At 41.0% G+C, this 13493-nt stretch overlaps 1 protein-coding gene across 1 annotated transcript in view; it reads left to right on the plus strand.

Annotated features, from left to right (window-relative positions):
• The window catches only part of LOC147717856 (uncharacterized), a 51156-nt gene extending 37889 nt beyond the window's left edge, over positions 1 to 13267 (plus strand). The window contains exon 3 of the mRNA XM_086924635.1: positions 10543 to 13267. Coding sequence (XP_086780761.1) covers positions 10543 to 10742 — 200 coding nt within the window. The 3' untranslated portion in view covers positions 10743 to 13267. The remainder of the gene's footprint in view (positions 1 to 10542) is intronic.
• The last annotated feature ends 226 nt before the right edge of the window (positions 13268 to 13493 follow it).

Raw genomic sequence — 13493 nt, forward strand, 5'->3', positions numbered from 1 at the left:
CCCAGTAACCTTTGTTTTTTTAGGTGAATTTCTAAGGTTTTCAAATTCTATTTCATAACTATAATGTCCCTGTAACCTTTGTTTTTTTGTGAATTTCTATGTTTTTTTTTTAGATTTGTATTTCCTTGCTGTAATCTATAACTTTCGTGAGTGGGTATGTGAGTGGTTGTATGGGTCTGTGAGTGGGTGCGTGAGTGCGGGTGTGAGTGTCTTAGTGGGTGTGTGAGTGTGTCTCTTGGTCTGTGAGTAGATGTGTGAGTGCCTGGGTAGGTATGTGATGTGAGTGTGTGTGTATTGGTTCTTGAGTAGGTGTGAGAGTGACTGTATGGGTCTGTGAGTGGATGTGTGAGTGCGGGTGTGAGTGTCTTAGTGGGTGTGTGAGTGTGTCTCTTGGTCTGTGAGTAGATGTGTGAGTGCCTGGGTGGGTTTGTGAGAGGGTGTGTGAGTGCCTGTGTGTGTCTTTGAGTGGCTGTGTGAGTGTCTGTGTGGGTCTGAGTGGGTGTTTGGGGGACAAAGTGGGTTTGTGAGTAGATGTGTGAGTGACTGAGTGGGTCTTTAAGTTAGTGTATGAGTATCTGAGTGGGTCTGTGATTGGGTGAATGGGTCTCTGAGGGGGTCTGTGATTGGGTGCATGAGTCTCTGAGTAGGCCTTTCAGCGGGTGCATGAGTACCTGAGTGGGTGCATGAGTCTCTGAGTGGGTCTGCATGTGGGTGTATACGGGTCTGTGAGGGTGGTGCATGAGTGTCTGACTGGACCTGTGAGTCGTTATGTGAATGTCTGGGTGTGTGAGTGGCTGCATGTGTCTTTGAATAGGCATATGAGAGGGTGCATGAGTGTCTTAGTAGGTCTATGAGTGTGTGCATGAGTCTCAGTATGTCTGTGAGTGGGTGCATGAGTCTCTGAGTTGGTCTGTGAGTGGGTGCATCAGTGTCTGTGTGGGTCTGTGAGCATAAGTTTCTGAATGGGTCCGTGAGTGGGTGTGTGTCAGTGTAAGTCCGTGAGTGGGTGTTTGTGTCTCTCAGTGGGTAAATGAGCACATGCAAGAGTGAGTGAGTCTGTGAGTGTGTGCATGAGTGTCTGAGTGGGTCTGTGAGTGGGTGTGTGAGTCTCTCAGTGGGTCTGTGAGTGAGTGTAAGAGAGTGTGAGTGGTTCTGTGAGTGAGTGCATTAGTGTCTGAGTGAATGTGCAAATGTAGTTTTTAATCTGAATCTGTCGCAATGTTACACGGTGCACCCCGAAATTGAGACAGATTTGCGAATATCGCACACATGATTTCTTTTTTGACATGTTAAAAACATAGGAGGTCCTTTAAAGACACCTATACTCCAGTCATGGGGTCAGTTTACCTCTACCCTGACCCATTCTAGTACTTTCAACATATATTTTGAGGCCCCCAGGACCGTTTCTCATTACAGAAAATGGCAGGCGCAACTTTCTCCAAGGTTGTGGCTAGCAAATCACAGCATTCCTGTTGGTGCATGGATTTGCGTGGTGTCACAAAGGGTTCGCAAAAGATCCACGCCTCTAGATATACAAATTTGTTTCTCCTTTAATATCACCAAAACTACTGAAGGGATTTACACCAAATAACAAAAAGGGCTCTTTCTACACCAAGAGCTACCTTTCTGCCAAATGTGGTGTGAATCTGTCCGTTGGGGCTGTAGTCGTGTCTAAAATCTCTAAGGAAAATTGCACGGAGAAAACTTGTTTTAGAACTCCCATTTTCTCGTCCCCCACTTAATGGATCACCCGAAAACTGTCAACACAGCAGTGAAGTTAGTAGCAAACTATTTTTGAAAATTTTATGAGGATTCGACAAACAGTGCCAAAGACAGGGCAAACACAAAAAATGCTTTTCCTGTGGAAACTAGGTTCTAACCATATTACTATTGCAAGTGGACTTGGATGTCTATGACTCCGAGGCCCTGTTCCTCCTATTTACATAAGTTAACCTCATTATGTAAATGTAGGTGTACTTATATAGCGCAACCTGTCACCCAAAGGGCATCCTGGCGCTTGCTTAGGGAACCCGTCCTGGTATTCCCCTGTGAGAGGCCCCGGCAGGGTATCCACAAGGTGAAAGCCAGGCATCCCGCCGCGAGGGGCCGTTGTGGAGATTAAGCAAGCTATTGCCCAGAGTTGCAGAGCGTGAACCCGTGAGTCGAGAAGGCACCGGAGCGAGAATTATCGAGACCGTGGAATTTTTAGCCCAAGACCCGCCGAGGCGGGGAATTGAACCCTGGTCCAGGGCCGATCTCAGCTTCCGCGTCTGCCGCCTCTAACCCCTGAGCCACACTTATCCATCCCTAAGTTCTAAAAATACTCTTGATTCCCCTCAACTCTAATCAATCATAATCTCAATATTAGGTACCTGTAATGTGAAGTACCACAGTGTAAAGGTACTAAAAACGAACCTTGATGTACTTATTTGGATATAAAAACTGTGATGAACTTCCCTGTAAAGTAAAAAAAGTCTGATGTACTAACCTTCGATACAAAAACTCTGATGTACTTACCTTCGATACAAAAACTCTGATGTACTAATCTTCCTCAAGGTACTTTCCTGCAATGTTAAAATGCCTTTGTGCTTACCTCTCATGTAAAAACTCTGTTATACTTACCTTCAACATACTCACTGCAATGTAACAATTAAAAAAAGAGAAATTCAAGCATTCCATTTGTCACTTTCTCATAATAGCATAATGTGTAACCCTAAGTGGGACGGGTATGCTCAGACATGGGCCCCATCCATACTATGTCACTGCAACCAAGTTATACCCGTCTAATGAGCCCATAACAAGGGTGACACCAGTCCTTGGTTGCTTGTCTTCTGATCCAGGGAGGACCAGGCTTAGCAGTTCTGGACTGTTCCCATAGGAGCAGGGATAAGACTGATTTACATATAGCTGGGTTAAAACTGAGGGGGCGTGGTGTGCAAAATAAAGATGGATTGGGATGCTGCCTGAGTAATTAGTAGTGGCTGAGATTATTTCAAGCATTCCATCCATCACTTTTTGTAAACTCTAGTGTGCCGCCCGAAGTGAGACGGATATGCCCAGACATGGGTCCCATGATCACTGCGTCACTGGAATCAAGCAATACCCAGCTGATGAGCTCTAACTAGGGCAAAACCTGTGTTGCTTGTCTTCCGGATACGGGAGGACCTGGCTTAGGGGTTCGGGCTGGACTGTACCCATCAGACTAGGGTCACGACTGATTTGCATAAAGTTGGGTCCAAACTGAGGTGGCATGATGTGCAAAATAATGATGTATTGCGGCCCTGAGTAAGTACAAGAGGCTGCTATTAATTCAAGCATTCCATCGATCGCTTTTTGTATACCTTAGTGCAAAGTAAAAATAGCACACCCCTCTCTCTGGAAGTGATGGTGGAAAAAAAAACACAGCCTGTTCCTTATTGACTAGCTATTTAATATTATTGTATTAGACATATAGTGAAGTGACATGAAATGTGGCTTTTAGAGTACAATATGGTTTTCTACTACCTTGCATAATTTTTTTTTAAGCGCTTGTGTTTTATATAAAGAAATCTTGCAGGATACTCTCAGGTTAACGGTTGCTCAGCAGTCTCCCGCTGGTACCTGGCAAGACTTTTTAGCTCTAGGTGCACACTCATTTAAAAAGTTACTTGGAATTTCTAGAAATTTAGCAAATTTGAAATAATCCCAATTTTGAGAATTTCACAAATGTCCCTAGTCCTATTACTTTTCAACGGTTAAAATGCCACAAATATAGCATATGTTGTTAGTTATGCGTAAAGGTAAAAACGTTTTAAAAAACAGATGTGTGTCGTGTCTAGACAGAAGGAAACAGGAATACATTTCTTGTCAGGCAGATGGAACCACGCATGAATTTTAGATAGGTTTACATATAGTGAAAACAATAACATAGTAACATAGTTATACACCACATGGGGTCTGCCAATCTGGCCGGATCCAGCCCTCGCCTCGTGGGACAGTTTTGGACGAAGATCAGACAGTGTGAGAGTCAGGAGAACGAGCTGTGAGACGGTGGCTGTGCTTGATGCTCTCAGCAGCCTGGGGGTTGTGGGGGGGGGGGGGGGGGGGAGCTAACACCCTGTTTAGCACATCTGTCCTAAGGGTGCAGTGTGCGTGTGTATGCCTAGTGAAGACAGGGGAGGGTTTAAATGCCATGTGAATGTCCCATTCCTTGCTTGCGTAGATAGATAGTTTGGGGCTTGAGGCCAAGCAGAGATGTGACTGGTAAACATCACATGATGTGACAGAGAAAAATAAGCACTGTCAAACTTAAAAGGTAGAAAATGGTTCTTTAACAATTCGTAAGTGTGTGGGGTGTGTGATGGATGATTGGCTGAATATGAAAATGGGTGAACAGAGATATCAGTAGGTGTAAAAAGTGCATTGATTTATTATATTCTTTCCTGCAACTTCCTGTCATAACTGCCACCTTATTGTAAATTCTTTTTAGAGGGAAGCAGGGTACAGAGATAGGATAAGCATTCCTAGTTACCCAGATTACTGCCCCTGGCACAACACAGACTACTGCCTGTTTTACCAATGCCAGGTTTTTACCAAAGCATGCTTCGGACATATTTGGCTACTTAGGCACAATAAATCCTGTTTCCCATTCTTTAACGAAACCTGGCTAGCTGGTATGTCAGGGTCTGACAGTGCACGAGCCATACCTGATGGCCATGCCATATTACATGCAGACCACCAGAACTAAAGAGGGTGAAGCATTGTTATGTTATGTTATGTTATTATACACTTATAGAGCGCATTATCACCCAGGGGTATCTAAGCCCAATCAACGGACATACACCATCAGCAAAGCACAGAGCCACCACCTCACAGAGGCCCCCATGCCTCCAAGAAGAGCACAGTCTTTAGATTCTTTCTAAAAGGAAGGAGGTTAGTTTCCTTCCGAAGTTCAGCTGGTAAACGGTTCCAGGTCTGCGGGATGGTACTCAAAAAGGCTCTACCGCCTATGGATGCAAGGTTGAACCTAGGGCAGACTAAATTACATGCCCCAGCTGACCGAAGGGCCCTACTTGGCATGTAATTGATCAGACGGTCTTTAATTTAACTAGGGGCTGAGCCATATATGGCCTTATGTGCTATACAGAGGCTTTTAAATTTGGTTCTCTGAGCAATTGGAAGCCAATGTAAGTCTTGCAACAAGGGCTTGGCCCTGGTCTGCCTAGGTTTTTTGAAGAATAATCTGGCTGCATCATTCATTACAACCTGGAGCCGGGCCAGAAGATTTTTCGGTAGGGAGTTGCCATAGTCACGACGTGCCAGGATCAGTGCAGAGACCAACAGTCTAAGAGTGGAGAAGGACAGCAGGGAAGATAGTTTCCGGAGCTGGCGCAGCATGCTGATGCACGTGCCCACCACAGCCGACACCGGCTGAGTCATAGATAGTCGGGCATCAATTTTAATGCCTAAACTTTTTACTGCCCCAGCCGGTTCTGGAAACGGCCCTAATTCGGCCGGCCAGAACAGATTACTCCATTGGTTTGAGGCTGTGGTGACTGCTAGGACTTCGGTTTTATCCGGGTTTATTTTTAATGAGTTAGCCGACATCCAGTTGGGTAAACAGACAAAATATCGACTAGAAAATATCGAATGGACATAATATCAAGTACAAAATATAGGCTGGACAGAATATGGAATGGAAAGAATATAAACATCAAAAATATCGTTTTGAAGGTAATATCGAATTTTAAAATATAGATAGTCAAAATATCGAAGTACATAATATAGGTTAATAAAAATATTGAACATTTAATAATATCAAATTTTTTATAGTGTATTTTATGTGTTAAAAGTGTTTATGTTATAATGTAAATTAATTGATGAATGTAATGTTATTTAAATTTTGCGTAGTTTAATTCTGTAGCGGATTGTGGGTTTATAGGGGAGTAGGGTGGGAAGAAATTTAATTATAATTAATTAAATATGTAAATTTATTTATTGGTATTTGTTTATAATGAATTGTTAATTAATTTTTATTTTGTAATTAATTACATTTTAATTGCCAATTAATGTTATTTAATTGATTAATTGATAATTATGTTAATTTAACTATTTTAATTTCTGTAGTGGGTTGTGGGTTTATAGGGGAGTAGGGTAGGAAGTAATGTAATTATAATCAATTAAATATGTTAATTTATGTACTGTTATTTATTTACAATTAATTGTTAAATAATTTTATTTGGTAATTAATTAAATTATTTTTGAGAATTAATTTTAGTAAATTGATTAATTGGTAATTATGTTATTTTAATAATTTATTTTCTGTAGTGGGTTGTGGGTTTATAGGGGAATAGGGGTGGGAAGTAATTTAATTATAACTAATTACATATGGTAATTTTTGGGGGGTATTAATTTGATTTTAATTGTTAAGTACCTTTTTTAATTACTAATAATTAATTTTTAATTTGTAATTAATTAGTATTATTAGATAACTAATTGTAATGATTAAATTAAATTAGTATTTGAAATTAATTACATTTTTATATTATATTAAATTGGTAATAACTTGTAATTTTTTTTTATAGATATTAATATATATATATTTTTATTTAATATATGAAGTATCTAATTTCCCTACTGTTGCACTCACTGGAGTGGGAGTAGTAATTTTTGCCCCTACGCTATCCAACGCTTTCCCTACTGTTGCACTCTCTGGAGTGGGAATAGTAATTTTTACCCCTACGCTATCCAACACTTTCCCCACTTTTGCACTCTCTGGATTGGTAATAGTAATTTTTACCCCTACGCTATCCAACCCTTTCCCTACTGTTGCACTCTCTGGAGTGGGAATAGTAATTTTTACCTCTATGCTTTCCAACGCCTTACCTACTGTTGCACTTTCTGGAGTGGGAATAGTAATTTTAACCCCTACGCTAACCAACGCTTTTCCTACGGTTGCACTCTTTGGAGTGGGAATAGTAATTTTTATCCCTACGCTATCCAACGCTTTCCCTACTGTTGCACTCTTTGGAGTGGGAATAGTAATTTTTAGTCCTATGCTATCCAACGCTTTCCCTACTGTTGCACTCTCTAGAGTGGGAATAGTAATTTTTACCTCTACGCTATCAATGCCTTACCTACTGTTGCACTTTCTGGAGTGGGAATAGTAATTTTAACCCCTACGCTATCCAACGCTTTCCCTACTGTTGCACTCTTTGGAGTGTGAATAGTAATTTTTACCCCTATGCTATCCAATGCTTTCCCTACTGTTTCACTCTCTGGAGTGGGAATAGTAATTGTTTTACCCCTACGCTATTCAACGCTTTCCCTACTGTTGCACTCTCTGGAGTGGGAATAGTACGTTTTACCCCTACGCTATCCAACCCTTTCCCTACTGTTGCACTCTCTGGAGTGGGAATAGTAATTTTTACCCCTACGCTATCCAACGCTTTCCCTACTGTTGCACTCTCTGGAGTGGGAATAGTAATGTTTACCCCTACGCTATCCAACGCTTTCCCTACTGTTGCACTCTCTGGAGTGGGAATAGTAATTTTTACCCCTACGCTCTCCAACGCTTTCCCTACTGTTGCACTCTCTGGAGTGGGAATAGTACGTTTTACCCCTACGCTATCCAACCCTTTCCCTACTGTTGCACTCTCTGGAGTGGGAATAGTAATTTTTACCCCTACGCTATCCAACGCTTTCCCTACTGTTGCACTCTCTGGAGTGGGAATAGTAATTTTTACCCCTACGCTATCCAACGCTTTCCCTACTGTTGCACTCTCTGGAGTGGGAATAGTGATGTTTACCCCTACGCTATCCAACGCTTTCCCTACTGTTGCACTCTCTGGAGTGGGAATAGTAATTTTACACTTCCGCTATCCTATGGTAATAATAGTTGATATTTTTGAATTATATTATGTTACTAAATGTATGTTTTAACAAATATTATTGTAAACATTTTTTTATAACTTTAATTAATTATTTAATTATTATAAGTTAATGTAAGTATTTTTAAGTATATTTTAGTAAATAATTTTTAATTTTAATTTAATTTAACATTGTTTTTAATAAAGTCGATATTTTTACAAACTATATTTTTGTAAACAATATTTTTTACTCAATATTTTTGTACTTACCTGTTTGTAGATACAAAGTCGATATTCTGTCTGTCGTTATTTTTTCGCCGATATTTCTGGTAGACGATATTATGTCCCTCGATATTATGTCAGTGATCCACCCAGTTGATAGTAAACATGAGAATGTCTTGCATTCTCAAGTGACCCATTGATGAATGGTCAATCTGGATCAGAATTTGAGTGTCGTCGGCATAATTATAAACCCTACAGTCCATCTGGTCCAATGCTGCTGTTAGAGGCTGCAGGTAGATGTTAAACAGCAGGGGTGATGGAGCCAAACCCTGGGGCACACCACAAGTCAGCTTTGTTGGCTCAGACACCATGTCTGCTAATTGAACTCGCTGCGAGCGGTGAACAAGAAAGGAGGTCAGCCAGGCCAGGACCGTGCCCTGTAACCCTTGGTCCTTTATTCGCGACACTAATCGGTCATGTTTAACGGTGTCAAACGCCGCGGATAAGTCCAGTAAGACCAGGGCACACAGAGTTTTCTTATCCGCCCTGAGTCTCAGGTCATCCCGCATGGAAAGCATCACCAATTCCGTGCTGTGATGAGCTCTGAAACCCGCCTGGTTAGGCTCGAGAAGATGGTTACTTACCAGAAAATGGGTCAGGGAGTGTATGACATGCTGCTCTAGAATTTTAGCCAAGAAAGGCAGCTGAGAAAGTGGCTTAAAATTCTTTAAATTTTTTGGATCAGCCCCTGGTTTCTTTAGGAGAGGGACCACCTGCGCTTCCTTAAAATGAGAAGGTACAGTTCCCGTCTCCAAGGAACGGTTCAGAAGGGCGAGTACTTTATCCTCCATCCCAGACCATCCCAGCTTAAAAATTTTGGGAGGGCAGGGGTCCGCTGGAGATCCTGACTTCACCCGGCCCATTATAGTGGATAGGGACTCCTTAGTAAGAGCAGGCAGCCTAGTCAGAACGTCCATTGTCAGCCTCAGAGGAATAAACGGATGCTCGATTGAACAGTGAAAGTTTGGGGTCTGACTGATTTCTAACATCAAATCATTGATCTTTTCCACGAAAAAAGTTTGGAGATCTTGGCAGTCCTTTTGACTAAATGTCGGGATTGGCGTCCTAACCGTCCGCAAGTCGTTTAGGACCTTAAACACTTCTTTCTGCAGGTTAGCAGCCTCAGCGATTATCGCCTCAAAGAATTCGGCCTTCCTCAGGCGGATGGCTTTTTTATACGCAGTGGACTTAAGTGTATAAGCAGCATAAGCACTTGGTTTGCGAGACTTCCGCCAAGCCCTCTCGCATTGGCTGAGGACTTGTTTTTGTTGCCTGAGAGCATTATTAAACCAGGGTGCCCCCTTGCCCTTGTCTATCAGTCTAACTCTATGGGCCGGTGCTACTACCTCGATGGCATCCTTAATTGTAGATAGTAAGGTACCCCTTTCAATCTCCAGATCATCCTTCATGGATGGGGAATAATCCAAGTGTAATAGGATAGCTGTTAGGTCAGTCCCTTTGACCTGTTTCCAACTGTTGAACAGATCACAAGCTGTACTTCTTCCTCCATAGACATTTAAATGCAAGAGTTTGGAGCTCATGTCTAGCTGTGAAAACGAGCCAAAAGCAGAAGAAAGCACTCAGAAAAATGGGGAAGGAGAATGAAAAAGTAGTAAAAATTAGGCAAAAGCAGGAGAAAGCACTGAGAAAGATGAGGGGAAAGGAAGGAGAAACCAGTAAAAACCAAGGCAGAAACAGGAGAAATAACTCAAAAAATGAGGGGAAAGAAAGAGAAAGCAATAGAACGAGGCGAAAACAGGATAAAGCACTCAGCGTAACAGAGAGTAAGCAGAGCGGTAAAGCTCATACACTCATGAAGCTTTGGTATACTGTACTGCTACAAGCGAGCGGTTGATTGCCCACACTCGGGCCTGATTCACAAAGGTAAAGTTAGACCAAAAGTCTAACTTAGACCAAAAGTCTAACTTTACTACGTTTCAGTATTCACAAAGGTAAGTTACTACTAGTAAATTTACTATTAGTAAACCTGCTAGTAGTAAAGTTACTAGTAGTAAAATTATAAGTAGTAACATACCTTTGTGTATACCAAAAACTAGTACACTTACACTTAAGTCTAAGTTTGCTACTTAAGTCTAAGTTTACTACTTAAGTCTAAGTTTACTTCTTTTTGATATTCACAAAGGTAAGTTACTACTAGTAAATTTACTACTGGTAATTTTACATCTAGTACAGTTACTACTAGTCAGATTACTAGTAGTAAAGTAGTTGTAGTAACTTAACTTTGTGAATCCCGAAAAGTAGTAAAGTTAGACTTTTGGTCTAAGTTAGAATTTTAGTCTAACTTTACCTTTATGAAGTGGTCCCTCTGTGTCTTGTTGGCCAGATACCTTCAGGGCTCTCTCGTCCTCTTATCTTTGTATTAAGATGTCCCTCTTTCTTTCTTTCTCCACAGGGAACCAGGACTCCATCCTGGCCCGCAGCTGTCTGGAGTCCTTCAGATGCGGAAATAGAACCTCAAAAACTGTGCATGAGGTCACCTATGATATCCAGATAGTGTCTTGCTGCAGCACAGACCTATGCAACATGGCCGACACCCCGAGGATCTCCATGCTCAGCGCCATCTCCTTGCTGCTTCTGTGGGTGCTCCATTAACACTGGGTGTGGGTGGGGTAGAAGGCAGTGGCTCTGCCAATCTCACGAGGCATCCTTGGAGATAGCTTACATCAAAGCAAGACAATAGGAGACCCAAAATGCCTGGGGGAGGTATACAGACAGCCTTTTGGAGAGCAGAGCCAGTGGTCTGGCTTGGCTCTAAGAGCTAAATCACGAGCCAAGCTATCAAAAGATGTATAAAAGGCACAAAATGTCTTGAGAAAATGTGATAAAAGACTTTAAAATGAAAAAGAAAATTTAACTTATCTCAGTGTTTCAATTAACCTTATACTATATCGCTGAATTGATTGATATTTATTGGAAGTAATATTTTAGAAACACAAAACATTCAAGAATACCCACATGCCCTGACAACACTACCTGAATTTTTCCCAAAATGTGTCCATTTATGCGTTCTATATAGTGTATACTGTTATCCAATGCGAAGAAAGATCATTTTAGATTATTCATATATAAGTGAGGTTTTTGTAGAGTGCAGATCCTGTACTGAATTAATTCAAGTGTTTGCAAACTGGGTGATTAAAGAAAATGATGCACAGTGAAGTAAAGATATTAGCTATAGATCACACAATTTGGTCAAGCAGGGAAGCTGGGATTTGAGCTCAGGATTGCATATTGTGCACTTCTGAGATTGCAGTGTTACAATTTACAACCTTCTCTCTTCCTTTTATCACCAAATGTTAGTGCTTTGTGTTCAGCTATTAAGGTTTTGTTATTCAATTAGTGTTAGTTCATGGAGTTCAATAAATCACTTAGCACACCTTACATCAAACTGACACTATATACACATATATACACGAGCCTGGTTATAGCATTTACAGGTGGGCACGAAACAAAGTGGTCTTGGGACCTCCACAGGGACTGCTGCTCAAGTTACAGCACTTCACAGAGACTTAGGACATGTGCTGCTTGGTCTTCAGAGAGACATGTTCTGTTTGCCACTGTTTCATCTTCTGTTTCCACTTCAAAATCTGGGAGCTGGTGTGGGGTTGGGGGGGGGGGGAGTGGTGTTGGATATTGCCCCCTGCATTCTGCTCACTCCAAACATCTGGGGGGATACGCCCATGCACCATAACATAGATTTTAACAGCAAGTTCCATATCACAAGAGCAAATACCATGTCACCCTACCATAAATAATCCGACATCCCCTATCATAATATACCATATTGTAAATATGCAGTAGTATAACCTGTGCCAAAACACATATAGAAAAGTTTACAACTATTTTTGTTTTATCACATGTATAATAAAATCATGACTTTTATAATGGAGTATGGCACTCATGTTCTACCTTAAACATACCTTGCAGAAACGTCTTCTCCTGTGCGGTGCCATTATATGTAGAGACACTGCACAATGTAAACGTGCCGAGAAACAAGGCTGCACACATTTTCCAGCACAAGTGGGTTTGATTTACGTAAGAGAGCACTGAAAGTTATCTCACTCTGTGGACAAAGGTGAGATAAAAAAGGACATCTCTGCAAAGGGTGGAAGCACAAAACTCTGCAGACTGTGCTGGTGAAACAAATCTTTGGTCAATTCTATACATAATATTTATTAGGATGGCATAACTTAGGTAAAAAAATAAAAAATAACATTTTTCATCCTAAAACATTATATAAAATAATATACCACAGCACACTATTGCACAGTGCGCAACCCAGCTTAATGTAACATAAAGTAACCTATCTCTGCACAGAATGAAAAGACAAAACTCCAAACAGCTAAACTGCTAGGCTGGGAAAGGAAGAGCAGCCATATATCCGTCATGCTTTCCTTTTAAAGGGGTTTCTAGGTGCATCTGCAGGTGGTCTCAGAAATGAAGCAGATCTCATCAGCCCAGCAATGATAGTAGTCATTACCAGATTCAGAGACATGAAGATGAAACACACTGTGATTGCCACTAGAGACGCCCAAGATGTGAACCGAAGGGCGAACGACTGCCCCACAGTCTCTGTGTTAATTGGTCCTAGTGTAAACCACTCCTGGTTTTCCTGAGATACACTGTGCTGTTCTGCCCACACACCTTGTATCCCTTGATGTCAGCACCAAGGGCCCGGCTCTGGGTTTGCATCAATTTTATATTGTTATTCAAGCACTATTTTAACACAGCCAGGTTATCTTACTTTAAATGAATGAAGGATGCTCGCCCCATATCACAGGTCAGCAGACATTGTCCAGTCTAAATGTAGCCTTTCAACTGCTTCTTTCAGGCCAAAGGAGCTGCCTCTGAGTCTCCACAGTTTGAAAGTAGATACATCCATTGATTTATTAGAAAATTAACTTATTACTATTCATTAAACACTGAAACACTTAGGCGTGCACACACACACACACACACACACACACACACCCACACACACACTCCTACACACGCCTGAATGCATTTGTGCATTATTTCCTTATTTATCTCCTAGTCTTTATGTATATTATATAAATGTTTACATATATGTCTTCATGCCATGTCAATGAAAATAAACATGATACGTAAACATGCTATTTTTACCCTCTAGTTTCTTTCTTTTTTTTCTTGTCTTTTCTCAGCATTTGAATATTTCCTTCTCTGTATCCTTTTCTTTAAATTTTCCCTTTTCTCTTCTCTTTCACTGTTTATTATTTTCCCTCCCCGCTTGTCCATCTGTTTTTCTCTTTGTATTTTCTTCTTTTATACTTTTAAAAGGTTTTCCCTCCATTTGTATTCACAAAATTATTGGATTTTGTTCTCTGT

This window comes from Lissotriton vulgaris, chromosome 5, assembly GCF_964263255.1.
Source record: "Lissotriton vulgaris chromosome 5, aLisVul1.2, whole genome shotgun sequence".
In the NCBI taxonomy this organism is placed as follows: Eukaryota; Metazoa; Chordata; class Amphibia; order Caudata; family Salamandridae; genus Lissotriton; species Lissotriton vulgaris.